General features: G+C 50.3%; 1 protein-coding gene across 1 annotated transcript in view; it reads right to left on the bottom strand.

Moving 5' to 3' along the window:
* Positions 1 to 11,910: 11,910 nt before the first annotated feature.
* The window catches only part of SARDH (sarcosine dehydrogenase), an 83,553-nt gene continuing 77,825 nt past the window's right edge, over positions 11,911 to 17,638 (bottom strand). Inside the window, exon 21 of the mRNA XM_067541604.1 lies at positions 11,911 to 12,295. Within this exon, the coding sequence (XP_067397705.1) occupies positions 12,170 to 12,295 (126 nt within the window). The 3' untranslated portion in view covers positions 11,911 to 12,169. The remainder of the gene's footprint in view (positions 12,296 to 17,638) is intronic.

Raw genomic sequence — 17,638 nt, 5'->3', positions numbered from 1 at the left:
GCTTTCACACCCCGGGGGCCAGCGGGGGTACAAAGAACACCTCTCCACACACACGCAGGCTCAGCTCTCGCGGATTGTCCCCAGATCTTTGGGATGGGGGGAGGAGGCAACACTCGTATAGAAGCAGAACAGACAAGAGGTTCTCCTACAGCACCATGAGAGCTGCGGGATTTGCAGGTTACAGCGTCGGCTGCAGTTTCATCTAGACCCTGGGCCACTCTTGGGAAGAACTCTGCCCTGTCTTACGACACCAGCGACACAGCTGCTGTCGAGTGGGCTGAGGGCGGGACCGGGAAGCCTTGAGCTCTAATTCCAGCTCTGAAGCGGACTCGCTGGGGGACCTCCAGCTCTCTGCCTCGCTGTCCCCAAATGCGAATAATCAATAGCTTGACACCTGCCTTGCAGGGGGCTCGTTAGGGCTAATTCGTTCCAGTTCAGCGCACACTCTGAAGAAGGCGAGGGCTATTATTAGTGGATTATTAGCAATGCCAGCGCTGAGTAATGCCGGCTGCCGCCCCCGGAATAATAATGCTCAAGATTCCCATTGCGCTTTGCAGCCAGGCACTCACCTCCCGGCTGTACTCCCGGCCAGTGCTATGTCATCGATAGGGAAACTGAGGCCCAGACGGGCGAGCCGCACTGACCAGGGCCAGGCAGAGTATCAGCAGGATCAGAAGGCAAGTGTGCCCGGCTCCCAGCCATGCATTGCCTCTGCCTCCTGGACCAGCTAATTACAAGCCCTCTTTTTATCAGGAGCCCATGGCGTGGGCGCCACAGGCTGAGAGACGCTGACTTGTCACTGTCAGCTCCTCCTGACATTTGCAGCACAGGCCTGAGAATGTCACTAATAAGCCAGGGACAGGTGCTCTCCTCCCCGGCGCCTCCCTTTCCCACCCAGAGGGGATTATTCACAGGGAGAGGACGAGATGCCAAGGGATGGGAACAAGTGATGCTGTCGAGGGCGGTGTTACGAGACGGGGGATCTCTCTGTCTCTGGCCAGAGAGGGAGGACAAACCACTTAGCAAGAGAAACAACTCCATTAAATAGAGAAATATACATCGGCACATGCAGCTAAGCCAGCATCAGGACCCAAGGGAATGGGTTCGAGCTTCAGCTGGGGTCCATCAGCATCAGTGGAACTAGTGATTTACAGCAGCTGAGGTTCTGGCCCAATGCCTGAAAATAACCAGAGGCTTCTGGGTCCTGCCCCTGGCCCCAAATTGTCTTTTTGCCTGAAGGAGAAATCCCCAGAGAAACTGAACGAGGCCTGGGCTAGTGGAAATGAGACTAATTCCTCCCCGGCCGCGGCAGCCACAGCGCAGACATTTCTAAGCCTGGTCTACACCTAAAAATTAGCTTGACCTAGCCACATCGCTCAAGACCATGGAAACGGCATGCCCTAGTCAATGCAGTTAGGTGCACCCAGCCCCCTCTGTAGACACAGCTAGGTGGATGGAAGGGTTCTTCTGCTGACTTACCCACCAGCTCTTGGAGAGGTGGATTAACGACATCGGTGGGAAATCCACTTCCATCAATGCTGGAAGCATCTATCCTCTGGTGCTGCAGGTGCACAGCCGCAGTCGTGCTGTTGTTACCGGTCTGGTGTAGCCCCGGCCTAAGGAAACAAGCAGAAATCCCGGGCCAGTCTGATTACACAGTGAGGATGCACCAGGCCAAATTCCAATCCGATGTGGCAGGAGCGATGTTCATGGAAGTGTCCGGGTCACGTTCAGTGGTGACATAAATCGAATGGATTAGCCCCTAGTTTACCCTCTGGTCTCTTTATGATAGAGTAAAATAATGGCCCCCTGCCCAGAGGCTTCCTTGGTGGTTAGAGCTGGCAGAAGGTCTCTCCCCTGGCCCTGCTACCAGCCCCTTCTGCAGGGGGGTGGCTGGAGTGCGCTGTCCGGTAGCTATTTTCTGCTTCCAAGCGGCCACGAGCAGCAGAGTGTAAATTAGCGCAGCCCGGAAGCTGCTCTAACTTACGCTAGAGGCCAGGAAGCCTCGGCATGGCTTCAATAAACAGGAAGCACAAAGGTGACTTAAAGGCCCCCCTAACCTTCCCCCATACCTGCCCCGAGTGCAAAGAGAACCAGGCCCAAAGTATTTGTTTTAGCTGATCAGCGGCACTAACGCGCTGTATGCCTTCCGGTGCTTCTATGCGTTGGAGGAAAAGCCTCTCCTCATTTCCCTCCCCAGCACTGCTGCCTCCATTTACTGCCGTCCCCATGTAACTCCCCGCCCCTTGGGCACTGCAGGGTGACTGGACAAGTCCCTGCGCTGTTGCACCAAGGGCAGGTGAGGAACTAATTTCCAGAACCAAGGACCTGTCCCTGAGAATGCCCTGTGGCCACCCGCTCCTCCACTCACAGGACTGCAGGCTGGGCCCTTGCTGCTTTCTTTCACTGTATCACCACAGCGGGGGAGGGGTGTGTGGAGCTCCCACTAACTAAACAGGTGCTAAGGGAGACGTGGAGCATGGCTCCAACCCATAATACTCCAAGTCACCCAGTTAACCCCTTGATGACCACTTAACGACAGGTGGCTAATTAGCTCAAGCACCTCTGCCAGTTGCAATTGCTTGGGTATTGCACAGGGCTGTCTCCCAGGTGGGCGGCAGAAAGTGCCCCTGTGGTGGAAGGGTGCTGAATAAGCAGGCAATGGCGTTCTGCATCTGCCGGAGCTTCAGAGGGGGCCGAGCTCAGTGCAGAAGGCAGTGCAGCCATCCAACGTCGTAGTCAGTGGGGGACGGGGCCAGGGACGCCCGGGTGGCGTGGATTGGGAAACGGGTGCCTGTGGCCCGGGAAAGTAGTGTCACGTGGCCCACTGGTGTTCCCGCAGAGGAGTGTCACCTGCAAGTCGGGCGGGGCAGAATGTAGCAGGGAGAGCCGCAGAGAGGAGAGCATGGGCTGGATTCTAATCAGTTACTCCTGTGTAAATCCGAGGCAGCAAAAAATGTACCTGAGAGAGAACTACACAGAGAATAAAGGCTTGGAATTGCCAAGGCAAATCTGTCTCTTCCGGTCCGCAATGCAAAGTTCTGGGTCTTTGGCTGCATCAGTGCCCTGAAGCTAATCAGAGCCAGGGGGAAAAGCAACAAGAAAAATCTCTGCATTGCATTTCGTCTTGGTAATACAAGTGGCCTAGCCCCCCTGTGCCAGCGACTGCATGGGGGGCACCAGGCTGGGTGACTACAGGAGGGTTAACAAATAACGAGCCGCGGATCGCAGAGCAGAATGCAGCGTGCACACTGCCTGCAAGCTGGGAAGCAGCTCCTGCTGCCGGGGGCTGGTGAGGGTGTCAGGGCTAGCGCCTCTGGTACATGAAGGTGGAAAAGTGAGCTGAAAACAAAGCATGCCCATTCAGCGTGCGGGATGAACACAGGCCTTTTCCTCTGCGCCTCAGGAAGCGCCGCCTTGTATCCTGTGATCTCTGTGGCACTTTGTGGCTGGATTGCGGCAAGCCCAGTGCAAGCAGTGTTTGAAGTAAGGGAAAGCTCCCCGTCCTGTCTGGCCCCGTCTGGGTGAGCAGCGCCCCTCACTCCCCCCAGTCTGGGTGAACAGTCTCCCCCAAACCTCCTACTTCCTCCCCCCACCCCTCTGGCTGAGCAGCACCCCCGCACAGCTCCCCACCACCCTGATGGATGCGGTGAGAGCTCCACCCCCAGTTTCACCCCTATGCACAGACTCTGGAGAGACAGCACAAGGAAACCTTCCATCCCCTCTGAGAACCTGTTTGCCGGGGCACAGACATTGTCAACGGCCAAAGCAGGGAGGGCAGGACCTTGGCCGAGACCCCCTTTTCCACACTGGCTAGTGGAGTTGGGCCAACACGGGCAGGTTTTCGATGGGGGGTGGTGGACACTGCCCTAGAGCCTGGAGGAATCTGGGCTGAGGCCTCCTCATTTGCCCCAAGGCGACTGTGTCACAAGGCTGGAAGCCACGGAGGGGACTTTGCCTCCGGGTGTCTATGTGGGAGCCCCAGGATGCTTCTCTCTCCGGTTGCCCAGTTCAGAAGCACCCTGCACTCAGCACAGCTGCAGGAGATGCTGCTAAACACCCGGAATGGGAAGCAGAGTCGGCCAGTGGCCTTGACGCGCTTCACCATCGAGTGTAATGAATGTGAGCTGAGCTATCCCTGCTGCCGGTCCACCAACGAATGCGCACGGCGGCGACCCACAGACCAGCCACTGGGGTCATAGCTGGGAAGTGGTGAGCATGGAACAACCACGCTGCAAGCTAAGCTAAGGTGGGGAGCTCTCCATCAGCCACAAGGCCGGGATAGAGCAGGCTCCCTTCAACTGTAAGAGGGTGGGAAAGGGTTAAAATCTCTGCCCTTCCTGAAATCCATGTCCGACAGCCTGGCAGCTCTGCCATGCACTTCAGGAACGGGGGTGCAGGCGTGCAGCCTTGGGGAAACCAGGAATCAGACTGCCCTTCTTCAGTGCCAGGCCACATTTACACACACTTTGCCTATGCACCACCTCGAAGAAGCAGCCACCTCTGGGATGGGGATTGGATTTAGTTATTTGGATTTGAATCACAACAACAACAACATCTAAAAAGGCTTGGCTCTGCGTGCCCTAACCACTCATTAATACTGCCACAGGACCCCAGCAGCAGTCGAATATTTATTCCAAAAGGAACTCTGCCATCCTGACTCCTACCAAAGAGCCTCTTTCCTTCTCACCGCTTCATCTTTCTGGGACGCAAAGCATCAGCCCCCTCCAAAAACCCAGCTGAACTCCCGATAGTGGAACTCTCATTCACCAGGAAGTTCAGGTCTAGATTCAGACCCCCCCTCACCCTCAAAGTTGACAGGTGGCATTTGGATCTGGTGTTGCATCACAGACTCGGTTTCAGGAGCAAAGCTCTAGACAGACTTTTCATTAAAAGGAAAAAACAAAGCAATACAAAAAATGAAGCAAGAATCCTTAGCATGATTTTCCTCTCTGAAGGATAATACTGACTTTGTGGCATGCAGCAAAAAAGCATGTGTGTCTAGGGCAAGGATGATACTTGAATGTGCTGGGGGATGGCTGATACGAGACGATGCGGGGGATATCTCCATACTACATATGCAATATTTGTAGAGCTGGTTGGACGTTTTCCAATGAAACATTTTTCCATCAGAAAATGCCCTTTTGCCAAAACCGAAGCTTTTTGCTGAAACATGTCAATTGAGGTGATATTTCAGGTAAGAAAACAACGCAACATTTTGATAAGGTCAAACTTTTTGGAATGGAACATTTTGATTTTCTGTTTCATTTTTTTAAATGTTATGTTATAAAATAAGACATCAAAATCAGAATGAAATATGTCGATTTTATAGAAACCTTTTGATCATCCCAAAACAATTTTTTCCCCCCGAATTTCATTGTGCAGGGAATTTCAATTTACTTTTGGTTGTTTGTTTTCATTCTGTTTCAGAATGGGGGGGGGGGGAATCTGAAATTGTGGAATTTCCCATAAAACAGAAAATCCAGTTTCTGCCCAGACTTGCAAACTAGCTTCACTCTATCCCTTCAGTAATCAGGCTTGCTTGCTCCAACTAAATCTCCTTGTTGTGAGCATGCATGGGTTATTAAGACTCCTCACTTGTAGAGCATTTCAGAACTGGCTCGCTGGCGAGGCTTTTGCAAAGCCAGCCCTGCCGGATTGTCTTATTTCTAAAGAAGCAAGTGTCTCATTTTGTCCTGAAGAATCCGATCAGCTCGGACTAATTTTGCATGGAGAATGCAAACGATTTACAGGTTTTCAAAATTCTACAGCAGTAGGTTTTTTTCAGGAAGATAAGGCTGCGTTCTCTCTTGCCTGCACATAGCTAATCCCTGGCATGGTGCTTAAGCACAGCATGGAGAGGAGCATACATCTTCTGTCTTTTTTATCTCTACAGCTTAATTTTAAAGACACACTGTCAAGTTATTTTCATAGATTTTAAAGCCAGTAGGAAACCTGATCATGAGGGCTGTCCATTAATTTGGATTTGTTTAGAAACAAGGGGAGAGGGATTAGAGTTTGCAAAAACCTAATATTAACAGAAAATATTGTAAAAAATATGGTTATATTTTAAAATATCCAATAAAAACAAGGAATGGGAAAACTTAAACATTTCCTTGTGGTATGGTTCAACCCACACACAAAAGACTTGTGGGAGGTGCATGAGGACTAGAAAGTGAAACTGACTATAAAAAGAAAGTTAAACTAACCAGTTCACTTCACTAACTTAGGTCATATGAAAGAAGCATGATCATTATTATATAGTACCTATAAGTCCCAACCAAGATCAGGGCCCTATTGCACTAGGTGCTATACAAACAAACAGTGAGATGCAATCTCTACCCTGAAGAATTTACAGTCTTAACAGCCCAGGAAGAATTACCCCTATTTTACAGATGGGAACTGAGGCATAGAGATTATGTGATTTCTCCAAGGACAGACAAGAAGTCCGTGGCAGAACTAGAATTTGAACCCAGCTCTCCTGAACTCCAAGCCAATGCCTTAACCCCAAAGTCATCCTTCCCCTCTAGCCCTACAAGCACACAGCAAAAGGGATGAAAAGATAACTAGATTTTTAACCTCCCCGCCTTTCAATAAGCTCAGGTGCTGTTAAGGGTTTCTGGTGTGTGAAATACAGGATTTTTATCAGGAAAGTGTCTCTCTCAAGCATCCAACTGATAGACAGACACATCCTTTTTGGATTCACCGTAAATACAGGAGCTGAAGGAGCTCAATATGAAAGACTTGAGCAAATCAAGTTTATAAACAAAGACTGCTTAATGGAAGGTTCCTTTCCCACCCCCACACTGTAGATTTTCATGCTGGTGAAAGCACGCTGCTGCTCCACTCACACCTATAATGGACAGGAGCCGTACAAACATCTCCCAAATTACTCTGCACCGCAACTACACTGCGACCTGCAGAGCTGTGCTAGCCCCGCTCCTGGGGATCCCCAAAAGCTGCGATAGTTCAGCGATGAGGGCTAATGTTGATGTGGGCTGTAGGTGCAAGCAGCAAGCTCATTGCTATCGGTAAGGCATGTGCCAACCAGCCACCTGAAAACAACCAGGACATTAGACAGCGCAGCACAGAGACAACCGGCTCGGCTTTGTGTTCTTCTTTCTTTGCCAGCTTCTCCCCCCAGTCACCCTAACCTACTGACTTGTTTATCTGCACACAGGAGAGGGGTCCTGGAACATTAGTTTGCTCTGATTAGTTGCTAGAAAATAGATGTCAGCCTCTAGCCATGTAAATAATAAAACTCACTCCACGCAATAGCTCTGCTTTAAAAATTCAGGCAGGGCACCAATTACCTTTGCAATCACCCTACAGGCGTGATCTCCTCTCCCGATCTCTGCAGAAGGTTTGTCGGTAATTTAAAGAATTAGACACGCTGCAGAGGAAACAACATTTTAAACCTCAATTCTCTGTTCTTTAAAAAGAAGAAAGCAGCAGAAGGGATTTGTGTTGCCAGCAACTAGTTGTATCTGTTCAAAGCTGGGCAGAGGGCCCTGGTTGAGGCCGGAAACTGCACCCCAATGCTGGCCCATTCTCTTGGGGTCCAGCTGGATGCAGCTGCTTTGAGGGGTGCATTGCATTGCATCGCACCTGGCCTCCTCCCAGCTGCAGGAGTGTTGCAGTGCAGGCAGGGAATTGGAACAGTGTTCGTGAGCGTGGGGTAGAGGAGCAATGTCACATGGCCGAGCAATGTAAGGGGCTAACTTTCAGCTCTTTAGGGATGTGGTTTAATCACTCCGCTGCCCCGTCTCAGCCTTTGCCTTGTTATACAGCACGGCAGAGGAGTTCCTTCTGGCCTTAAAAAAATCTATTAATATAAAGCACAATAATTAGTTTAATGAATGGGGGAGAGGCCCCCTCTTGTTAGGTCGTTACCCCGGGGCAAAGAACTTCTTCTGCCGTGAGGCAAAGAGGGTATTTTTCTTACTGAGCCGACACCAGCTAATTTCATTCAGCTCTCTGGCACTCTCTTGGCTTGACTGAATTCTGATGAGGAGGAACAGGAAGTCGTGTCAACAGAACATCCAGTCATGCTCCTGTTTTGCTGCCTTAATTAACGTTGTGAGTCACCGCCAGGGGAGAAGGCAGTTTCTCCCTCTTCCCACTCTCCGAAAACATCTCCCTAGAGAGAGGAGGCTGAGGGTTTCTGAGAAGCCCAAGTGCAAGACATGACTTTTTTCTCCCCCCCCCCTCTCTCTAGAAGTCTGGCTTCACGTCAGCGAGCTGCATCCTGGGAGGATATGAGAAGCCCTGAGAGGTGCTGGGGGTCATGCAGCCCTCTGATCCTCGAGAAAGACAACCATTTGCTTCCAAACACCCTGTGCCAGGGGCGTCCTGCTGCAGACGCAGCACCGCAGGGCCCCGGCAGTCAGAGTGAGACACACAGCAGCGTTGGCAAGATATAGAGCTTTATCTCCTGGCCCCATGGGTCAGGGTTACCCATCACATGACTGCAGCAGCTGCTGTGACAATCCCCATTCCCCATGCATACTCTGAAACTCACAGGTCTGTCTAATGCCTTGCCACCACATGAGAACCCCTTGCCCTCTCCGCCAGTGGGAGTGGCTGGCTTGATTTCATATCCTGCCGGCAGACTGGAATCCCACGAGTTTTAAGGCCAGCCGTGCTTTTGTTTCAAGATGCACAAGGAGGGTAAGGTCCAAGCACTAAGTCAAACACTTGATTGGACACTCACCCCTTTTTTCTGAGAAGTATTTTCCTTCTTTGCAAAGTAGGTGCAAAGTACAACAGCTCCAAACAGGACGGACCGACAGGTTGCGTAAGTGAAGCAACCCCCCGCTTGGATCCAATGAGTGCAGGCTGAATGAGAAAGGCAGATAAATGGCAGAAATCCCACTGGCTCCGGTGGGAGCAGAAATGGGTTCATTACGAGATGGCAAGTCAACAGATGTCATCACCATCCTCATCATAGCGACACCTGGCAGTTGTAGCGCACCTTACCGCCGAGGATCTCAAAGCGCTTTACAAAGGCGGGTCGGTGTCAGTAGCCCCACTGAGAGAGGGAGGACAGGGAGTCAAAGAGAAAGGATGTGACTGGCCCAGGGTTGCAACGCTCCTTGGACCCAATCTGTGAGACCATCCAAGGTGGTCGTGACCACCTCCATCAGACAAGAGTTTGGATCATAATGGGGGAAGAGGTCATTTATAAAGGCAAGAAGGAACTTTCAAAGGAGACCAAGGGGCTAGGTACTCAGTTCCACTGAAATGTGATAGTTGTTACCCTTTTCCCATAAGCTCCAAACCCCAGCCACTATGTTGTTGTTTTTTAAATGGAAGTTAAATCTAAGTTCTTAGCAAGCGGGTCAGGAACAGGCTCTCTGAGCTGGGATTTAGAGAAAAAGGTGGACGTCTGTACAGTATTTGAGTCTATGCAAAGGGCTATACAATCAATAGCCTGTATACTGCTGAGCTCAGTGCTGATGGGCACCTTCTTTCGGTGCTGGTCTTGTTTACAGATCAGGAGAGGCGTGCAGTGGTGTCGTACGTTTAACTGGTTCTGCCAATAGCACACATATTGCAGTGTGAATGTGAATTTTCACTGCAGACACACTGCAGGTGGAGTGTTAATCATTAAAGGCAGAGGTTGGATGATTCCAATCCACTCTCCCTAACAGCTTCACTCGTTTACAAAGCAACTTCATTCAAGCATAATCCACATTTAGCTTTGTATGCATTTCACCTGGGATAAATAATGCTCTTTTCAGCCACCTGCCAATGGGAGTGAAGCATGTGCACAAAGTTGAGCATGCAGGGAAGTGCTTTGCTGATTTCAGGACCTGAAGACACTAGAGTGATTAGGGGCGGGAGGCGGGCGGGTAGGCTGGCTGACACATCCCCTTTAAACAAGTTTTCTAATGCAATTAATGCAAGTTCCTGCAATGCTTCCCTAAATGTATTCATGCTGAAAAGCTCTCTGATAACTTCTTTGATGCCGCATGGACATTCAGAGCACATCCAGAACCAGAAAAAAGTGACACCATATGGGCCTGTGGACATAAACATCTCTGTGGTCCAATGAAAATCCACAGCACCAAGACATTGAAACTCACAGCTCTATGAAGGGCCAGAACAGGAAATACAGAAGGAGTTAACTCCACCCCATTCTCTTGCTCTCTTTCAATACAGATGCCGTTGCTTATCAGCCTATAAACCTTTCCAAAGCATCTAGGGAAGAGGTGTCCAAATCCCTGCTTGATGCAGGAGAGTGCACCATGGATAAATGTAACGCAGATACCAAGCTGCCAGCTCACCCGTCACCAGCGTATTTTCACCTGTGTATGTGAGACACATCTGTGACTTGCTGGAAAGTCACTTAGGGTGGCGTGGGAGAGTCCAAGCTTCAAAGCCAGCCTCCTGTCTTTGCTCCCTTTGGTGCGTGCTTTCCCTCTACATTTTTATGCTGTCCCTGCCTAGTTCCTATAATTACAGTGGTGACACCTGTTCTGTCCCCCCTTTTGCAACATGCAGAGGAAAGAATGAGAGACATGAAGGTGCATAGATGGCCAGAGAAACACAGGTTGGCATAGTAGGCAGACAGTCCAAAGAGAAATCCTTTCAGATGCCTTAAACAACCAATGCCCATACATGCTGCAGGTTGTGTGACAGTGCTGTGCCCCGGATCCCGGTCGAAGGAAGTGGATTCCATTCCCTACAGAACGGACCTGCCTGGGTCCTCTGTGGAATGGCCTGTCATGCTGGCTTTGCCTGGGGAATGAGAATTTGGCCCTTTGAGATCTTCATGTCCTTGTAGTTTTGGAGATGATAGATCACATGGCCGTCTCTAACTCGTGTGGCAAAGCTCTTCCTCTGCCTCAGTGGGTCCAGTGCTTCCTTCTAGCCATAGGTCAGGGAACTGCTTCACCCCTTAGTGTTCTTCCACCCTCTAGTGGTGGGGGAGGATAATACAGCCTCCCTAAGCTGGCTGCTCCCTGCTGGCTCCCAGTCCTGTCTCTGGTTCTCACAGGCCCTTGCCCCTCCACTGAATGGCTGGAAGGGGGGGCCAGTCCCACCCTTGACTCCAGGCCCCAACCCAGGGACCCTACAAGTAGCAGCCTCGTGCTGTGGCTTCAGGAAAGCTGCTGGCTTCCCTGAGTTACTTCCCTGAGCCCCTTGACTTAATGTCCGTACCCTGCTTGGACAGGGGTCCTTCCTGGCCTCCTTGCCAGGGGAGGCTCTTGACCCCTGACAGCCCCACTGGGTGTGCTAGTGCCGAGCCAAATGTCCACTTCAATCTTCCCCTTCTGGCAGCATTTCTTCCCTTAGGCCTCCAGACCTGGAAAAGGTCCTTTGCCCTCTTCAGGCTGGTTTTCCCCTCCCCCAGTCTTTGTACCTGCAGGGTTCTCTCCTGCCAGCGTTCTGCTACTTCTCCTAAACCCTCCTGGTTTCTGACAGCGTCTGGCCTGCTCACACACTCTCTGGTAGGTCACCTCACTCTCTCAACCCCAGCCACACCCTTCCTCTGGAGGGAGGCTTTTAACAAGTCCTAGGTGGGGCCTTGATTGGCTCCAGGTGTGTTTATTAACCTGGCGTAACCCCTGCTCAGCTACTGGGGAAAAGGGACTTGCTGAGCCTGGGGCTGATATATTGGCCGTCTAGCCCTCTCGGGTAGCCATCTAGTCTGACCCTGTCATTCTATCATCAAAGGGGCAATGCTAACAAGAGCCCTGGCGGCTGGGAGGTGCATCGAGGGTAGAGGAACTGTGAGCGATAAATGGGTGGGGAAGGGCAGCAAAATCTCCTTTCCATCAAAATCATTGATTTAAACGGGTAGCATACGTGGCGTAGGTATGCTGCCCAGATGCCCGAGAGCTGTCCCAGGAGAGGAGATCTGCAAATAGTTTGGGGAGTGCCCAGCACCATGTTTTTCAGCACCCTAGGAGCTTTATTGTTTCCAATACAGTGGAAAGATCTGAGTCCCCAGGGCAGAGCCAGAGAGAACGTGCAGCATTCTTCAGACACAATGTGAAGATAGATTTGTGGACTTTGGAACATGCCAAGTCATCGCTGGAGCTGGGACGCTTTCCCTTTATGATTCTGGACAGTCAGCTATTCATATCCATCTCCCTCCCTGGGCCTTTCACCAGCACTGGTGCATGATTCACTCTCCAACCCCAGTCCTGCTCATTGTCTCTCAATAGATCCCCTTCACGCGCTTGTTCTCCGGATCGAACGGTGTCTTAGCATGGGCTTGGGCAGGAAAGGTTGTCCCCATCCTCTCCAGCACGTATTCACCACTCTTCACAAAGTCCAGGGAGACCTGTGGTGGGGACAGGACAAAGATATCAATAAAGGGGCTCCCCTACATTTCTCTCCCGCTTAGTTAAACAAGCATGGCAGCGCTTTACAGTCACACCCCAGAACACGGCGGTGCTGAGATGGTCTGTTTGGATGCTTGTTATCAATTGCTGTGTGGAAGGCCAGGATGGCTAAGCCTGTCGCCATTTGCTTCTACGTTGTTGGTTCAGCTCCAGCCTGGATTGATAATGTCCAGAAGCCATTACCATGTCTCACCTGTTTGGTGGCCAAATGGTAAGAGTTTAACTCCAGAGCAGCTGGGTATTATGGGTATAACCTCCTGGACACCAACTTGTTCGAAAAGCAGGTTCCCCAGCTGCTCCCCGGCTGGCTGGATTGCCCAGATCCCGAGGAGAAAGCACAACCCCTCCGCTGGAGAGCCTGGTGTGCAGAGGCCGCATGGCCAGCACGGCACCGGCTGATGCGACCAGACACTTGTACATTATGTTTGTAGGATCTGCTCGGAAGCATTTTCCGATAGATTTGAAAATCCACGTAGCCAGTGTGCACTAACCAGCCACAGGGCGACCGGCACCTGCCGTCAACCTTATTTTACCTGGCGGTGCTTGGTCCCAATAGCTCAGAAAGGAGCAGCACTATTAACACTCCCTTTACAGTGCTTGAGCAGTTAGGGCTTTACCGTCTGGGATGTGTCAATAATTCAGGGGTGGCTGGAATTTTGGCTTTCAGGGTATTTCTCTCTCCTCTGTTTTCTTATTCCCCCCCTCTGCCACCCCATTAACAGGATTGGGATTGTAACCTTAGGGTGTAGCATGAGCCTTAATCCTCAGATGAAAAGCCTGCATCAGACACAAGGAAGGCTTGGTGTATAGACACAGAAACACACAGCCAGCCAGCCACTGCTGAGCTCCGTTTCCAGCTCTGTCACAGACTCACTGTGTGGATACGAGCCAGTCGTTTCCCCTCGCAGTAGCCCAGTTTGACAAAAAGAACAATAATTCCCTGTCAGGGAGGGGAGTATTTACAAAGCACTTTTGAGATCTTTGGATGAAAAGGTGCCATAGAGCAGCAAATTACAATAATTACATGCATCCGTATAGCTGTAAAAAACTAAGATGCTGGCTTGTGTGTGTGTGTGTGTGTATATACCACTGTCCTCCACTGGATGGAATCAGACCTGCTCAATTTTGTGTCATATGCCCTATACTGCTACAAGCTATTGGAGAGCGAAAGAGCTTGCACATTTGGAGCCAGACGTTTTGGACTGTATCCTCATTTGTGCAGCACTGTAGCCATGGTGAAATTCTGAGGGGCTGTGGATTTATTCCAGTACACGCTGCAAATCACAGGTGCGCACAGGAGTCAGCATCACCGCCTCGTAAACAGGTGCATTTAGGACTGGCAATTCATTGCTGTGCAACACCTGCAGGTTTACAGACTCACTAGCAGGCTGAACTAGGGCCCTTGACTGATGGAGTCCTATCTTGGCCAGTGACAATGACCCAGAACAGGGAGGCTCCAGTATCCATTTCCAGCTCCTGATTGGCTGGGGCAGGGCTGAAGGGACTTTAGCTTTGCCCTGTGATCTGCGAAGGGCACTGGCTGCTGCTGCTGATAGTACAACCTAGTGCGGAGATGTGAGTTATTTTTCTCCCTTGCAGATGCCAGGCTATGGAGGGCTCACAGAGTATGGGCGTAAAGGCTGGGATAAGGGAGACAGGGAGACTGCTCATGCTATCAGTGCCTTCTGCCGAGAAGCAAGAAGCTTGGACCCAACACAGAACTTGAGTCCTTCACAGAGCAGGGCACAAGCACATCTCACCGGCCCTGCAGCGGCAGCATGAAAAAAATCCAGCTAAAAGGTCTCCTGCTGTCCCACTTAAGGGCAGCGGATCTGCGCCGGCATCTGCCAGCGTGTCAAGCTGCAGGACGCACGCATGCAAAGTTCCCCTCTTCCTCCCGCAGTGGCAATTACCATGTAACTCAGGCAGGAGTTATCATACTGAGCAGAGAGATTGAGGCTGCACATTAACATCTGCTCAATGAACTATGCCTTCCCTCAGGAGGCAATCGAACCCGTGCCGCCGATTGAAGGCAGCGCTCGCCGCACAATGGAAGCTGACAAGGTCGGGGGCCTGTAAAGAGAGACCACTTCTCTGCAGTGCCTTTCTGATTGCCAGGCCGGATCGCTTTAATTGGGGGTTAATGGAGATTGAAAAGGCCCTCGAGGACAGAGGAGGGAGAATTCTTATTGAAAATGACTTTGCTGCTGCTGCCAAATTAAAGAATTCTTTATGGTGGGTGTTTGAATGGGGAGAGCTGAGCCATCAGGCTGCCTGGTGGGGTCTATCTGAATGCGTGTTTCCCTCTCCATCTCTTTACACACAGGAGGGGCCAGTCCTCTCCTCACCTACACCCCTGCCGCCTCGTGGGCGTCATTTAAGATCCCGAAGTTAGTTTCGAGGAGGAATGAGAAGGCTGATGGCAGGGAGAGAAGAAGAGTGAGAAATGACAGGAAGGAGAAAACAGAATGGAAGAGGGAGAAAAAGGAAGCCACGCTAAGTGAATAGAGCATCTCTTCTCGAGATGGGCCCAAGATGGAATCGCAGTGGAATCCGAATCCCAGTGGCTGAATGCACTCTGGATCTGAGCCGTGGCTCGCTTGGGTTTTGGCTGCAGGGTGCATTTCTCAAGGCGTTTGAGGGGTTAACTCTACAGCACTGGGCAATGCAGCATGTGCTCTGGCATGCAGACACACTGCTTTCTCTTCCACTCACTTTCCCCTGGACTGGGAGGAGAACTGGCTGCTAACGGGAAAAAAGATCTTGACGAAGGCAGCTCTCAAGACAGCCTGCATGGGCTGGAGACCTGACAAAGAGGCCGCGATACATCACTTCAAATAGAGATAAGCAGCTCCTGAGACTCCTACCAGCTTCAAAACTGATGCTTAACTCACACCCACCAGAGAGTTTAGCTTGAGCCTTATCGACTTTAGCCTCTGAAAACAGATATTTTCCGATGATATTTGTTGTTGTTGTTGTTGCAATAATTTGCAACTGCTGCCTTGGGATGCAATTCCCCCATTTCCAGCAGCAATGGTGAAAATTAGCACCAGGTGAACTGCAAAAATTCTTGTATATCCACCAGAGCCTATTTCCCTGGCTCCCTCCCCGTGTACCCGCACTGTGGCTAGGTGAGTTTGTTTGACCAGACCATTGTGAGATTGTCAGAGCTTGTCATAATATGATGTGTCAAAACATGACCATGTGGCATCCAAGTGTCATGTCATGTCATGATGCCTGGAAGCAAGGAGAAGGGGAACAACAGGTTGAAGGGTTATTGTTACATTTTCGTCAGGACAGGCTGAAAAGTAAAATTGCCCAGTGGGCAGTGTCCAGTGCTGGCCTCTGACTAAGGAGAGACAGAGTCAATTCTCTTCTCCACCAGAGAATCACTGGATGACCATAGGCAAGTTTACTAGCCTCTCTGTGCCTCAGGTTCCCATCTGTAAACTGGAGATAATAGCATTGCCATGCCTTATGGGGCTGATGTGAGGATTAATACATTAAAGACTAGCAGGTTGCAACTACTGTAGCAGGGGTTATACCTTAGATAGGTACTAACAGGGAAAAAAACAGTGGTCAAATTCCATTCTGTTCATAGCTCTTCTGCCTCTGACAACACTGGCAAGGGGTGACACATTGTTGCAACTCACATTCCAGCTGGCACCTGACTTCAATAAGGTACTAGAATGTAACTGAGAGCAGCTTGATAATTTTTTAGAATAATTTCCATTTCATTACCAGGACCCTTCTTGAAAAGTGCAAGTCTTTGGGAATCCTTTATCTCAACTGACGCTTAGGTGGGCTTCTTTAAGAACCACTCAAGAAGATGCATTTGCGTGGTATTTCTTCTATGTTCAGCTCTGTCCCTTAGTGCCTGGCTGTAATACCCAATGCAGTATTTTTCCCAATCTCCACTGTGGTTGCTCAGCACCCCGTAGACCATCTGCCCAGAACTATGCAATGTGGTTTCACACCAACATTGCAGGTTCCAATGTAATGAGATTAAAAGCAAACTCCTTATGCGGCAGCTTTTTCAAATCTCTGATTCACCACTTCTCGTCTCTCTCTCTGTTGGAAGCATTCACGCTCCTTTTAATGCTGCTTCTGTCAAGGTCAACAGTGTCTGGGTAAGAGGAGGGAACGGATCTGAATAGCAGCAATGACACTCCACACATCTCCCACCACTAAGCCACTCCCTCTGGCTACCCCAAATTCCACACTATATTGGTTTTAAAGCTATGGCCCAGGCCCTTTAAAATTCCACCTCTCCTACAGGGGATTTGCATTGGAGAACACTGAGTTCCTGTGTAAAAGAAATGTCCTTTCCACAGAATAGGTGGAAAGTGAAGATGTGAGGATTTTATTTTAAGTCTGGGCATCCAGCAGGTACCCGGGACCATGTTCCTAAGTCTTTTCCCCCCACTTTCTCCTCTATTAGTGGCAACACAGCTGAAAAGGCAAAGAAAAGAACAGCGCTGTGATTTTCCCCTAAACTCTGATCCAACATCATTTGCTCACATCACTGCATTGCCTTTACATCTCAGCATAAAGTCATCAGACCATGGGGCTCAACCACCCGGCATGAAGCAGAGTGTCAGAATCCTCTTCCCCAAACCCTTTGGATGGCAAGGTTCCATCTGCTGTCACATGACAAATTGCCAGGAGAGGGAGAGCAAGTGGCTGTGGCTGGAAAGCTCTCGGCCCTCAATGACCGGAGTCAGTTCCCTGCCCCAGGCTGCCCCCTTCTAGGCTCAAGAGGGAAGGAAGGATGCGCCATGCTGAGAATCAATAGGTAGGGGAAAGGTATTGGCTTGGGGATAGGAAAGCAACTAACTGGACCATAAAATTGTGTGGCTCAGGTGCTCAGCCTGTCATGCCACAGGATTAAAATTAAATCAAGGCGCTCACAGGTGAATTAAAACCAACCACCAATTTATGAGCTATTTTTTGCCTCCTCTATGTATGAGGTTAAGTTGGTTCCTCCAGCCCTCAAACTCCCCCATATAAGGTTAATTATCTCTCTGTCTCTAGGACATGGATTAATCAGAGCCCTTTCATTTTATCTAACTATGAGGCTGTTTGGGTAAGTGCCTGCTGTGTTCCTATTGGGCAGATGTTCCTAGGATCAAACTAGGGCTAATATATTGTTGCAATTAAATACCTAGTTGCAGTTAATGTTCCAGTTTGCACCTGTAACTGAGTCTGGAGACAGGGCTGTGCAAAAGAACAGCATGAGAGTCACTAGCAAGAAAGCTGTTTGCTTTCATCTCTCACTCTTT

Source organism: Emydura macquarii, unplaced genomic scaffold (assembly GCF_026122565.2).
Source record: "Emydura macquarii macquarii isolate MOO-44397 ecotype Brisbane River unplaced genomic scaffold, CSIRO-AGI_Emac_v2 contig_691, whole genome shotgun sequence".
Classification (NCBI taxonomy): Eukaryota; Metazoa; Chordata; order Testudines; family Chelidae; genus Emydura; species Emydura macquarii.
Note: the sequence above shows the minus strand (reverse complement) of the source record. Positions and strands in the feature narration are given on the sequence as shown.